General features: G+C 28.9%; 2 protein-coding genes across 2 annotated transcripts in view; one reads left to right on the top strand and one right to left on the bottom strand.

The window, feature by feature from the left end:
* The window catches only part of LOC113367601, a 192,196-nt gene that overhangs the window by 59,408 nt on the left and 117,381 nt on the right, over nt 1-15,407 (top strand). The window lies entirely within an intron of this gene.
* Nucleotides 1-15,407, bottom strand: part of LOC113367602 (lachesin-like) — a 38,367-nt gene that overhangs the window by 4,755 nt on the left and 18,205 nt on the right. Inside the window, exons 3-4 of the mRNA XM_026609196.1 lie at nt 8,722-8,907; nt 4,218-4,410 (exon numbers count right to left, since the gene is read on the bottom strand). Coding sequence (XP_026464981.1) covers nt 4,218-4,410; nt 8,722-8,907 — 379 coding nt within the window. The remainder of the gene's footprint in view (nt 1-4,217; nt 4,411-8,721; nt 8,908-15,407) is intronic.

Raw genomic sequence — 15,407 nt, 5'->3', positions numbered from 1 at the left:
CAACCAATGTCAATATTTGCTATTTTGTCTGCATCTCAAAACCGCTGTATTTGTCTCTACAAAAATGTAATCAATTCATGTAATTCATTCATTCAAATTCTCAAAAACTGCCATTTTCATCGCTATTTGATCTGTATCTTCCAAACAAGGGACCAGTCTGTGATAAAAACTAATAATAAAACAGTAGTTTCATCGTCAACACGAATCCAATGTGTTTTGAATCAATCTAATCGGATGCTCGGTTCTTACAAAACATGAATTCTATTTTCTGCACTTTTTACCCAATACCTCAGCCGACCTGACCTTGGCGAATCGGCACGACTTCCCATTAATAGAAATCAAATGCTTATTAATCATTCAGAACTGTTGATGCATTTGTTCGAAATCGTGGATATAAAATTGTATCCACACAAAACACACACATACACACGTACATCAATTTTCCCTAAGGCATGCAAAAATGTTCAGGAACCTTCAAAACGTAAAGATGTGCAATAAAATATTTTCGATTTTTGGACGATTGTACAATATTTGGAAAATTGTACAATATTAGTCGTATATGAAATAATTAGTAGAAATGCGTAAAATGGTTTTTTGTTTTGCCTCCGGTTTACCCTCTTTTCGCTTTTTCGAAGGGCGTTCTGTCCGCCCGCAAAGACTATTAAGATAACCCAGGAACTGTAACACATGCCGTGCTTTGCAGTGGGTAAACTACCCATGTATTTTTGTTAGGTGACTCTTTCACTTATATACCAATTTGCAATCAGTTAGTTATTTTTACACTAGAAATATATTTTATGGCAAAACAACGTTTGCCGCTAGCTAGTATACATATATGTCCGTCATAAGGTTCCTTGTTTCGCCTCCGGTTTGCATCCTTTTTCCCTTTTTCCCTTTTCCCTTGTTCCCGCCCTTCACACTTGTATAATAAACGCGCACGGTCGGTTAGACACAGCGGTGCTCTAATAAGTAATAAATGCTTTTTCGCAACCCGAGCGGAAGTAAATCAGCGAAATGAGCCGCTTTTAATAAATCGAATGAAATTAATTCGACCAAGAGCAGAAACAAATAGCATTCGCTCGCCCATTGAAATTCACGCAGTCATTTTTGAATCTAGACTTTTTGTTTTTGTGCTTTTTTCTTTTTGCCGCTGTCTCTGTCTCCCGTTCCTATTTTTTGGGTTTCAAACCGCATCCGCGTTTGTTTCATTGTTTAATTTAAAATGTATAATTGCATTCCACAGTAAATTTAGAAGTGAAGGATTCTCAACAAGTTATAATAGAAATTTATTCATTAAATGATAATTATTGGATTAAAAATATTAACTAGTTGTTAGTAGCCTTTGTGCACAACTTGCCACTTACAATCAGTAACCTGTTTGACTTACTTTGATACTTTGAGCTTTGGATCGAACCCTGTCATCGACTCAGAATTTAGGAAGAAAGATATATAGTTAATTCGAAATTAAATAGAAATGGCTTTGTTAAGTAGAATTTTAATGAAAAATTATGAGTATGAATAGAAATTATAAAATTCGAATAGCTGAGTTGAATTTGGAGTAAGAAGAAAAAATATTAGAACTCGCTGAGAGTAAAAGAAGAATGAAGAAAAAAGGAAGGAATATAAAAGTTCAATAGAAATTTGATATGAAAAAGTAAGAATTGAAGAGAAAATAAAGAAGTCAAATTGTTTGTGTTTGTGTAATGTGTTTATAAAAAGTTATAGGTGCCTAAATGGTCAGAGTGAGCGAGGCCAAATTAAATAAAAAAAAAAGTTTCATGAACCTTTCGATATGTGTGAATAATCGATATATTCAATAATATTTCTTTTATTTGTATATGTTGACCTGTCTACCTATCTACATTTATTCCAGTCTACCTGTTTACCTGTCTGCTTTTATACCAATTTACCTGTCAACGGTATTTACTTACCAATCCCTAATCCACCTGTTAACTTGGTTTAACTATTTACGTTTATACATGTCTATTTGATTACAAGCCTATCTGCTTATCCACTGTGGATACAATTTTTTGTCGCCGTTTTCGGGAGCCAAGCTCAACCGATTTGAATGATTCAGAAAGAACTCGATTTTTACTTAAGGGGATTAGTGCTGATTAGTTTTTGGAAATTAAGTTTTTGAGAGAACAGAGCATTTGATCAAAAAAACATTCCATTCGCAGTGATGATTAGATTATCCGTCCAGTCGTCTATCTGTTTACCTATTTATCATTCTACGAGTTAATCTGACTATCCGCTTCCTTTTCTACTTTTTTACCTGATTACTTGATTACTTATTTAACTGTCTAGCTGCCTACATGTATACATCCATACCTGTATACATCCATACCTATCTATCTATATACATACCTACCTGTCTACCTGTATACCCATTTACCTGTCTACCTAATTACCAATAGTTTTATTTGTATACGAATAAATAGTAATAATTCGTAAATATCATATTTGGCAAAAAACAAATGTCAATCTTTTATGCACCTACAAAAGCCTTGGACCTGCTTTTTTAAAAATAATTAATCAGTTGTTTATTCCGTTGACACAAACAATACTTATTGAATCATCCAAATCGAATGCTCTGTTTTCACAAAAACTTAGATTTTTAGTACTTTTTGCTCTGCACCTCCCAAACAGCTAGACCTGCCTTTGCCAAAAACTGATCAGCACGTCTTCCAATCATAAAATGTATATAATAATTCAAATCGGTTAATTTGTGCACTCAAAATCGTGAACCAAAGTTTGTATCCATACATACACACACACATACATACACAGGATACATTTTTTCTGAGGTATGCCCGAATGTGCAGAAACTTTTAAAACGAAAAATATTTCATTTTAGATTTTTTTGCGTTTACTATAACTTACTATGCGGGAAGTTAATATATTTATTGGAGCTTTTACCAATTCAATTATTTTTAGAAAATCGTATTTTAATTGTGAAAGAAGTACGAGGTATCTTCACTAATCAATATATAGTAAATGTATATTGCTTAATAAATAAATTAGTTTATGCATTATAAATTCTCTAAATGATGCTCTTATAATATTGAAAAGCTTAGATACTTTTGGCACATGTCCCGAAAATTAAAAATCCAATTTGCATGATGCAGTGCGGACACAAAACGAGTACGAGTACGAGTACATATCAGATTCTACAGTATAAATGAGCTCTACTTTTCGAATCCACATGCGATATTTGATACTTTTTGTATGGCTGTCAGAGTACACTGTTTTGTTTTTATGATTTATGAAAACCACGAATATGGTGTAATTGAATATTAATTGTGAATTATACTCTGTGTGATTCTTGCCAAATATAACACAAACACACATATATTTTTTTATTCAATTATTATTCTACAACCATCAGAACAGTAATTATATTCTATGGGTAGTTATTCTAGTTGTTGATAATATTTTGCCTTGAGGAAAGTTGCATAAACTTCCCTATATGTCTAAATAATATATATATATATATATATATATATATATATATATATATATATATATATATATATATGATGAAGGTTTTGTCGACGTTGATACATATTTGTAAATTTTTAGCAGCCCAACAGTCGAATTAAAAAAGATTAAATAACAAAATTATTTATTCCATTATACGTTTCGACACTTGATGTGTGTCATCATTCAGTAATCAAACCAGGAAAACAAAAAACATTAATTATGATGTGAAAAAACACTAAATTTGTGTAAAATAATAAAAAACTATTATTAACAAACGAGACATAGGAGGAGCACATATTGCCCTCCTATATTTATGTTACATCAGAAAGTGTTGTGTGTACTATTCAAGGCTAAACATACAACTCCACAACAGGAGTTGTATGTTTAGCCTTGAATAGTACACACAACACTTTCTGATGTAACATAAATATAGGAGGGCAATATGTGCTCCTCCTATGTCTCGTTTGTTAATAATAGTTTTTTATTATTTTACACAAATTTAGTGTTAATAGCAATTTTCACATCATAATTAATGTTTTTTGTTTTCCTGGTTTGATTACTGAATGATGACACACATCAAGTGTCGAAACGTATAATGGAATAAATAATTTTGTTATTTAATCTTTTTTAATTCGACTGTTGGGCTGCTAAAAAATTTACAAATATATATATATATATATATATATATATATATATATATACAATATACATATATCATTTTATGGTTTACGTACCTTTGCTCTTGCCTTGAGGACCTCCTCTAACAATAATTTCCCCGCCATCCTCGCGTCTCCATACAACTCGAGGTTTTGGAAAACCTCTTGCTTTGCATACAAGTTTGGCAGAACCTCCTTCAGGTACCATCATGTCACCTGATGTCTCTTCATATAGAATATCAGGTGGGATAACTACTTCTAGGAAAGCAGTCTGCAAGAAAAAATAATAAGTCAATATTTTAGTCAAACACCAATTTATGAACTAAAATCATTCTGAATAGTTTGCAAATATAAAAATGATTAGAAAATTCACATGCAATTAGAAAGATTTTGTCACAAATTTTGCTTATTTTTAGAAGTCGTCAAACATTACTTTTACCACTGGATAACCTTTCAAACACTATTTTTCTTACGCATGTGACCCTCAAAAGTAGTTTTAAAAGTATTTTTTATTATATTTTAAAAGTAGTTTTTTCACTATAATAGCAGATTTTAGTTCATAAAAAGCAGTTTTCCATAAAAAGTTTTAGTAGCATTATTTGTTCAGGTATACATTTTAGGTATTTAATTTTACTGAATTATCCAAATCAATCATATTATGTGATATATAATTTTTTGAAAATAATCAGCATGTGATGCCATATATAATTACATGTATTTGCTTGCATAATGCAAAGCGTTCGCTGGCAAATAAATAAATAGTAAATATTAAATCATTTATGAACCATGCATTTTAATATGTTTGATTGCTTAATTACATTAGAACAAATACGCAATGCAAATTAGAGGGCTTAGCAACCTTTTATAGAAATGTAAATTTACTAATTAACAGGTTACATTATCTTAATATATTATCTTAATACACTATCTTAATTTTTTTTTCGATACAATAAAAAGTTTTATAAAACTAATGTTCTGGAATATAGATTATATATTGAATTTTCTCACTTTACATTTAATCAGATATTCAACAAACCAAATTACGATTTTTTGGGTTTTAGTAATTAGTACAACGGTAGAAGCGTTTAAATATAAAATATTATATTGACGTAGTTTTTTATTAATTTTTATGTTTGTGTTTGTCTCTAATATAAAAGAATTTGATCTTTTGTTGATATTTTTACCAAGACTTTTTTTTAGAGATTTTTACCTAGAATTTAGTTAATTTTAAAATTTTTGAATGCTTATTATGTGTAATTCATATAGAATGTATATATGTATAATTTAAATAAATGTGTTAGTATAAATTTGAATAGACATACATGGTTTAGTAGAATCTACGATGGCTTAATAATAACAAATTGGAACCGAAATAAATTTCTTATAAAAGTATAAAAAAACGAAATAATAGCAACTCGACATATTGTGTTTTTTACCATTCAGTCCAAAATTCATTATGAACTCATATAATTAACGAATTTATCTTATCAATCAACTAGTTACTGGAACTTCCTTAAATTTATAAATGCTTATTGAATTGGGCGATTTTTATAAATGTTCAAATGTTCGGAATTTTTGAGGAAAACCAATTATTTTTTATTATTTTAAAGAATTAAATATTTTTTTTGATTTATCATAAAATTTAAAAAATACTGCAAAATTTTGAAAATTTGAATTTTTTTTATATCCAATAATCATTTTTCACCATCTTTTATTCTGGATCTTCAAAACCGCTGAACCTTCCTCTGCAAAAATTCAATCAAGTTTTCATTTCGTCGTTTCTAGTAATATGTAATTTGAATCATTCTAATCGGACGCTCGGTTCTCTCAAAAATTGAATTACCATTTCTGGAACTTTTTGCCCTGTATCTCGGAAACGGCTGGACCTGCCTTTGCCAAAAACTTATCAGAACGTCTCCTTATAAACAGAAAACGAATGTTTTTTGAATTATTCAAATCGTCGACGAAAATTTGAATCCGCACAACACACACGCACACACACACACACACATACATCCATTTTTTCTAAGATTGCAAAATGTTCAGAAACCCTTGAAACGTAAACATATATAAAAATTTTCTTTTTCGATTTTTTACGATTGCAAAATTATTAAATATCATTGCAATATCTGCGAATAAATTTAATTTAGAATTCATGACTAGTAGTTTAATAGATACTAGTGAATAAATTAACCAAGCTAGGCGTCACAATTATCAAAATTATTTCATAAATATAAATCAAACTCTATCTGCCTTATCGGCTCCCTGTCTAGTTTATGTGGCAATATTTTCCAATTCGGCAATCGTGATTTTCATACAAATAAAGGTCAATTGTAAATAGTGCTCTGCCCGCTTGTTTGCATAATTTTGTGCGCCGCTATGCGGTTATTGTTTTTATTATTTTAATTGGTTGAACTGAAATTGTAACTATTTGCATAATTGTGTAATGTACGACAACCAGATAAAATATTAATATGGATAGATCGGATGACGCCGAGATAGCGATATTTGCAATTTAATTAATTGATAAATTGATTTATTTGTCGGGTAAAATGATTGGAAAAAATCGCATCGACGGCACTGATTCAAAAGTAATCTACTTGCAACTTGGAGCCGCATTCTGACGAAAACGTACCAGAATTTGTGGACATTGAAGAACATACTATTATAATAATATTTAAATTTATGTTAAAAATGAGAGCAACTTCCAAAAGACAGAGAGTTGATTGCAGTATCGTTATAATTACTTGCAATTATCATCATAACAGTTTTTGCATCATTCCACAGTCAAATGTTGAATGATATAAAACTCGTTTTTTAGGAATTTACGAATTGCTCGGTTGTTTTGCTGTATTTAAAAGAAAACATTGTATAATAATTAAGGGTAAATTATAAATGAAAATCAACGAATAGAAAAATTTTAAATTACGACACTGTTGTATCAATGCTAGGATTTATTCTAAGATTGAGCACCCATTTTATCTCATGGGTCTCATTTGATTTTTAAAGTTTTATGGCGAACTGTACTTGACATGTATATTAATACACTACTAATGGACATTATAATAAATTAAAATACTAATACACATCATAATATAACTAGTTGAAAGTGGCATTTAACCTTAAGGCAAGTTGCATGAACTTTCTAAAATGTACAAGAATTGACTTAATCAATCGAAATTAAAATTTAGATATTTATATAAAATTTTCCAAAATAAAATTATCGCATTCAATTAAATCTTAACAATGCGGTTTCTAATTGAATTTTCTCAAATTTTAAATTAACTGTAATTATATTAATTCAAATTGTACAGACGTGCTTGTATGCCCTAAAATTGTAGCTTATCATTCTACATTTAGTAGAACTACATTTTAATGAATTGACAATGCTTGGCTCATTACATCATAAAAGCAACTTTTGAAATAAATTTTGACTATGGTATGTTTTCAAACTTTGGTGATTTTTTAAAATAAACTACTTGCCGTAGGGCCGTAATATTTCAGTATGTTCTATAAAACCATGATATCTATCGTGAAAAGTATCATAAAAATCGGCAATTTTTTGTTCAACAGTTAATTACAAGAAAACGGCTTAGTCGATCTTTACCTGAAACTAATCAGTATCATTTCCTCCAACTAATATCTTTCGAACAGTTTTTGATTTTTTAAAATCAGTATTGCGAGCTAAAACGTGGACAAAAATTTTACACTTTTTTGCAAATTACAAAAAAACGGTTAGGCCGAACGTCGCACAAAATTGACAAACGATAGTCCTCATATAAATATATTCAATGGCTTTTAAATGTTTGAAATCGGTTTAGACGTTTTTATGCAAACGTCATGAAAGGTCTAATTTTGACAAACGCTAAAAACACGCGACTAATTTTTTCAAACTTTAACGAATTTTTAAAATCAAACGACTTGTCGTAGGGCCGTAATATTTCAATATGATCTATAAGACCATGGTATCTATCGTCAAAAAAAAATCATGAAAATGGTCAAAAAAAAATTTACTAGTCCTCATCGAGATACATCAAATGGCTTTTAACTTTTCTAAATACATCCAGCCGTTTTTGAGAAAACGTCGATTTAATGTAAAAAATCTGTTCACACACACGCACAAACATACTTTTTCCAAATTTAGTCTCATTCGATTCAGAATGGCTTGAAACATCGAGAAAACATGAAATCAGCAATTCGAATTTTTTGATAAAAACAAACTTCTCCTTCGAGAAGTCAATATATAAAAATAATTGCACTAAATGCATATGCGTAGAATAATATGTGCTAAATAGTTGTTTATTGAAAAACTGTTACAGAATGATTGCTAAAACTTCATACTATTATTTATTATTATTTACTACTCTGCAATTTATTATTATTTATTACCCTGCAACAAATCAAAGAAAAATCATACAACCTGCTTTCTTTTCATATACTTAGAAAATAATTTATAGTGAATTTTTAAAATTCACCACTGTCTCACCGATTCGATTTATTCTCAGATTGAGGACCCTTTTTAACACCCTTTTTAACCAGCTTATTGATACAATAAATTATGAATAATAAAAATGATTCTCACCTGCATTTTCATAGGATCCGTATTGACTTGACACATATACTGTCCTCTGTCTTCTCTCCTGACATCTCTAATATTCAGAGTCCAAGTATTATAATCGTTATGCGTGACGCTCAATCTTGCATTATTTGTGATCACATGCTCATGAATGGCCAAAATTGCTTTCGTATCGGCTTTTATCCAGGCCACCTGGATAAATGACAGCCAGATAGACAACCAGGAGACCAGACAACCAAAGGCAGGTACATGAAAAAAAAAGAAAAAACGCACACAAATTGCGCGCGTGTACCGGAACGGCAACGCGGTTAGTAAAAGAAAATTTGGGAACAAATTTTGATTGTGAAAATGATTATGAGAATTGATTATGATAAGCATGTTGATTGTAAATATATTATGTATGTTGCAAAATAAAATTAATATGTAAGTATATGGGATCCCATAAATACATATATGGGAGAGGTCATTTACAGCGAAAGCATTTTTTCTGCAAAAATTTAACATTGTTTTTTTTTTCATATCGATTATATTTTTTTTGTTTCATGGTGGTATGTTAAAGAAATTATGAATGAATAAATAATAAAGTTTTTGCATATTTGAGTACTCCTTTAAAACTGTAATTTTTTTTTTTTCTAATATTGCATTTAATCTTTTTTTTTTTCTTTATTGAGTAACAATCTGTCTTTACAAATGGAAGACATTCAGTAATTTTGATTATATATGAAATATTAAACATTAGATCTAAAAGGTTACCCAGTAGTAAGCCTTTTCAATTTTGATATATTAAATTTAAATTTTGTGATTATATAGAGTAATTTAATCAAATATAAGTTATGTTCAAATATTTCATTCTTCAAATATAAAGTTTTTGCGTATATAGTTTCTTCCAGAAACAAATGCTTTTACTTTAAATAGCTCAACATGTATTATTATGTAATTTGTTTTTTGCCAATTGAAAATTTTTGAGTAAAAATTTGAAATTATAAATTATGTACTTGCATTTTATTTAGGGGCCAATTCCGAGGTAACATAGCGTTGTTATGGCAATTTGTTATACTTGTTTCTTAGAACCGAAAACAGGAAAAATGATATTTATTTTCTGCACAATCAGGTGTTTTGCACATAATACTCTATGGTATAAATGCACATTAAGATTTTTTCTAGGTTCGTTTATTTGTAAAATACGCATGATTGCACAGAAAATGGATGTCATTTTTATAGTTTTTATTACCAAGAAAAAAGTATAACAAAGCGTTTCGAAAACAACTATGTTACCACAAAATTGGTCCCTTAATCAAAGTAAGTTATGTTCAAATATTTCATAAATAGTTTGCAAAACTGATGAATGAAAAATTCTTTTGCTTATATGCTTAGCTAAGGTGACTATAAGATCCAAATTTTTACCCGTGTCCCGGATTTTTTAATGACAAAATTATGCCGGTATGCATTTCATTTAAAAATTCAAGATTTTTTTTATACCTTACAACATTGTTACCATACTTTTTTTGTTATTAAAATAATTTTTAAATATCATACTTAGTTTAATTATTTTAATTCGTTCTCTATAAGTGTTCTTTCTGCAATTGAAATAAAAGAAATATGGTCACCTTAGTTTAACATATATTTTATGCAAAAATATAAACTATAAAATTTTATTTTTGAAAAATTGTTGGCAATACATAAATTCATTGAAAATTTTGAAAATAACTGTGACATTTGATTTTTTCAAGACATCACACATAGCATGCTTCAGTTAAATTTAAAAAAAGATTTTTATATTATTATGTAATATTGTATTAATATAATTGTTACGTGAATTTTATTCAGTGATTAAAATTTTTTAGTCATGATAATAATAAAAATACAAAGCTAACTTGGCACATTTTTTGAATACATATAGAAAACAAGAAAAACTTTGGACTAGAATAGAATTGCAATTATAACTATTTATAAATTCTAATCATTTAAAAAAAGGTAAATTCTTACTATGTATTTTGTATAACTGACATTTATAAATTACCATTTTTTTTAAATATCCTAAACTGGACAGTTTAACAAGAACATATAAATTTTATAATACTAGAAAATTTTATGATTACTAAAAATTTAGTGATGACGTTATTGAGTATAATATTATTATTTATAATTCTGATTTCAATTATTTGACAAATAAATATAGAGATCATTCATTAGTTTAAAATTCTCAGAAAATAATAAATTAAAATGTATTTAAAACTTGTACTAAGTTAGCATATATAATGGGTGAAGTTTGGATGTTTGACATGAAATTGTGAATAGCTGAAGAATTGATATAAAATTTGCTTTCCAGATTTTTTGAAATTGTTTTTCTCATTGTCATTAAACTTTTGTTACCATTAAAAATATTGCATTCTCTCATAAACTCATTACAATATATTATATACCACTTTCATTTAATTTTATTACTCTATATTTAATTTATTACAGAAAATTTACTTATGCTTGTTCTAATCAGTATAGTTATTTTCCAATTTTCCTTTGAATGAAGTCTACAATTTTATCCAAAACGAATCCAAAGCTTACATAAACAAAATTGATGATAATTAATCACAATAATCGAAAAATAGTAACATTTTCACCAAAGCTCCAAGTTGCACTTAAAAGCTCATACATCTAAGGTAAGATAATTTTTCCTAACTTTTTTCATGACGGGTATGATTAATACTATCACTATGTTTTTCGGTTTGACATTGAGTTCTGGGACACCCTGTATATATATATATATATATATATATATAATATGCAAATAATTATATACCGTGTGTTAAGAACCAAAGCCGCAAAAAACCGTCTAAATATAAAAATAGCTCGGATATTATTAATAGCAGTTTTAAAAGTGTTTGGCATAATATTGTTTGGCGAATCATTAATCTGCCAGTTCATTTACGTTCAATGATTTATATACTAACGCGTTACCAACATTTTCTCCGGAGGTCGTGCAAAATATATTATTCCGGAATTTATTTTTGTATAAAGTTTACATAGTAATAAGGGAGCCAGTAATCTACAGATGATGATTCTAAATACATATATGGTTTCCATATTACACCTTGGATTTTTGCGAAAACAAAATATAACACAAACTCGTGCAAAAAAGAAGGATTTAATTTTAATCAACTTATTCTTATTCTTGATATTATAAATTTGGTAACCTATCATAAATTGCTTTTGGTGAGTCCTATTTCCATTATTAATATCCGTAATATTATTAAGTTATCTTAACCACAGGCAGTTGGCAATAGTAAACAACTATCTAAGATATATGTATATAACCGAATATGTACATATTTCTCTAAGGGTAGTGTTGTGCTGGGTTTAAGGGCTATATATCATGGTAGCGAGCGAGTAATTCACTTGCAAACCTCCATACATCATTCTCTAACCGATTTCATATAGAGTGTAAATAAGACGTTGACCTCTCAAAGATTTAAACACTTCAATAAAGTAAAAATATAGATATTGTGCCATAGATTTTATTAAAATTTTAACTACACAATAGTTGGCTGAAAAGCTACATTTTGTAGTAATACAACACAAAACTCACACGCTTTTAATTGATCAATAAAATACTTATTTAAAATCGCTTATTAAGAAATAGTTGTGAATCGAACTTAACATAGATTACTTATACTTTAATAAGATTAGGCAAATAATTGTTAGATTATGCAATCCTTTTAAATTGAGATAGATAGTTCAAACAATTCTAAGTATAGTAATCTAAAAGTAACGTTAATTAACTAATATAAAACAATCCGTTTTCGTATTTTCATACTCTTTTTTTTTAATAAAATGTACTTTTTATCGATAACTCAAACCCAAAATTCATAATTAATCTAGTATTCTAAAACAAAACTTTGATTTCTAATTAATAAACGTAAAATAATGGATAAAGTATATGTCCAAACAAGTAATTTTCAGTGCATTCTTCAATATTTTATTACAGCTCTGTTTTTTTTTCAACTATTGCGTTTACGAAAAGTTTTGGAAAGTTGTCAAATGCAGCTTCCATTGTGGCTTTATCTATACTGAGTTCGACAACGAGCAATATGAAAACATTGAATTCCATTAAACTTCAACAATTTATGCCAATTATTAGAATATTTTTTGATAAGTTTTTATAAAAAATCGCCTATTACAAGAATGACAAAAATTTAGCAACAAACATTATTTAGCATTAATTGAGTATTTTGGATATAGATGGTTCACGAATTTTGTTTTCTGATGAAAAAGATATGAAAACTAGTGGAAATTGGCTCTTAACCCCTAACTATTGTAAGAATTGACTTAATCAGCCGAAATTGAGATTTCGATATTTAGATAAAATTTTCAACTGTTTATTTCAAAAATAAAGTTTTTGCCTTCAATTAAATCAAAACATTCATTCATTAGTCCAAAACTAATTAGCACGACAACCAAATTATATAATTCAAATAGTTTTTGAATTTTTAAATTGATTAAGCATTTTTAGCTAAAATTTGAACGGCAAATTTTTCTTTTTTCTGCTAATTACAAAGAAACGGCTCAGCCTCTCGTACCCAAAATCTAATCAACGCGAGTGCCTATTAAGTTCCATAGATATGTTTTTAAATTTTTTAAGTCGACTCAACCGGTTTTGGGGAAACGTAGAGGAGAAGTCCAATTTTAACAAACGTCAAATAAACGCAACTCATTTTTTTTAAAAAAATTTAAACTTTGATGAATATTTAAAATTAAATAATACTTGTCGCAGGGTCGTAATATTTTAGTATTTAGTAATAAGAACTTAAGATCTATCGTCGAAAAAAAAATCATAACAATCGCCAAAAAAAATAATTTAACAGTAAATTACAAGAAGACGGCTTTATTATCTTTATCATCCGGACAATCTTCATACAAATACATTCCAATTAGTTTTTGAATTTTTAAAATCGATTTAGGATTTGGCGAGCTAAAACTTGGACAAATAATTTTTTCACTTTCTGTTATTAACAAAGAATCGGTTTGGCTGATCGTCGTGCAAAAGGACGAACGCTAGTCCTTATCCGAGATACATGGAATGGCTTTTGAGTTTTTTAAAGCAGCCGAGACGTTTTTTGAGGCAATTGAGAAAAGGTAAATAACGTGTTCACATACACACACAAACGCACACATACTTTTTCCAAATTTGGTCTCATTCGATTCAGAATGGCTTGAAACGCAGATAAACATAAAATTAGTAAATCGGATTTTTTATGAAAACAAGCTTATCGTTCGGTAAGTAAATATAAAAGTTATTACGAGAAATCTTCATAAACACGGATGTTACAATTCTAATTTCAAATTTAACGTCCCACGTTGGTCAGCATGCAATTCAACGCCTTTTAATATAGTTGGTGACCGGACAGGGTTATCTTATATATCGATGGCTTGTGAGTGTGGAGTTCGGCCTAACCGCCTATGACATGTGACAAGCATCCAATTACCGCGAGGAATATGTCGCACAACTCCCGCGAGCCATTCGTCAGTTTCTCTATAGGCGGCCAGAAGGTAGAAGGCAAAAGGTTAGAAGGACGAAAGAAAGATTATTTACTCATCGAGATGTAGATATATAGATATCTACATGCACTGTCGAGAAATAATAGGTGAATTCGAGAAGGGGTAGAATCATAGGCAATTATAATAACCTTTATTGTAGTAAATTTCGAGGAAGGAAAATTGTAAACTAGTGGTCATTTGACCGTCAAATGACATTTTTATGCTTTCATTGAATCACCAAAACCGCGAAACCTGTCCGCTCAAAAATTCTATCCATTCTTCATTTCATCAATACAAGTGAAACGTGTATTGAATCATTTCAATCGGGCGCTCCGTTATCTCAAAAACTGTATTGCCATTTTTTTCACTCTTTGTTCTGCGTCTTTAAAACAGCTGAACCTGGTTTTGCTAAAACATAACACGCACGGCTTTGTGTCAATAGGGATCGAAAGTTTTTTTAATCATTGAAATAGGTGAATCAGTGCTCCCCAAATCGTGGACGCAAAATTGTATCCGCACATACATACTAACACACACATCTTCTTTCATTTTCAATTTTGCTGCGATTGCTATGACTTACTCTTTGAGATGTTAATAAATTATTATTATTATTAAAATCATATATTTAATTTCAAGGAGATAATATACATAATAGTAGCAGCTGAATTGCTGCAAACAATTACAGAACAAATTACTATTGTATTAAATTATTATTGTTATTCATTATGTCAAATTATTGTATTTTTGAGTCCTCTTGGAGAAATCTGTGGGCTATGTATTTAAATAAATAAATAAATAAATAAATAAATAAATAAATAAATTACAAATGGTATGCAAAGAAGAAAGAAGTTTGAGAAGATATAATGAATCATAGACAATAGTAATAGCTAATTTGTTAAGAATATCGAGGAAATTAACAATTAGAGTCATCTAGATATGTATCGATTTATGCCGATACTGATATTTACATGAATAAAAAATATAGGAATAAAGAAATACAGAACTACAGACAATAAGTAATAGCTCAATTCTTGTAAAAATTACTGAACTAATGGAGCATAGCAATGGGACTTGAGATAAATTTAGGAATTTCCTGCACCAAAATTTAAATCTTTTGAAACTTTAAAGTTTTTTTGAAAACTTTGAAAACATTAGATTTT

Source organism: Ctenocephalides felis, unplaced genomic scaffold (assembly GCF_003426905.1).
Source record: "Ctenocephalides felis isolate EL2017-DRISC unplaced genomic scaffold, ASM342690v1 CF-g0.4_SCAFFOLD_01170, whole genome shotgun sequence".
Taxonomy (NCBI): domain Eukaryota; kingdom Metazoa; phylum Arthropoda; class Insecta; order Siphonaptera; family Pulicidae; genus Ctenocephalides; species Ctenocephalides felis.
Note: the sequence above shows the minus strand (reverse complement) of the source record. Positions and strands in the feature narration are given on the sequence as shown.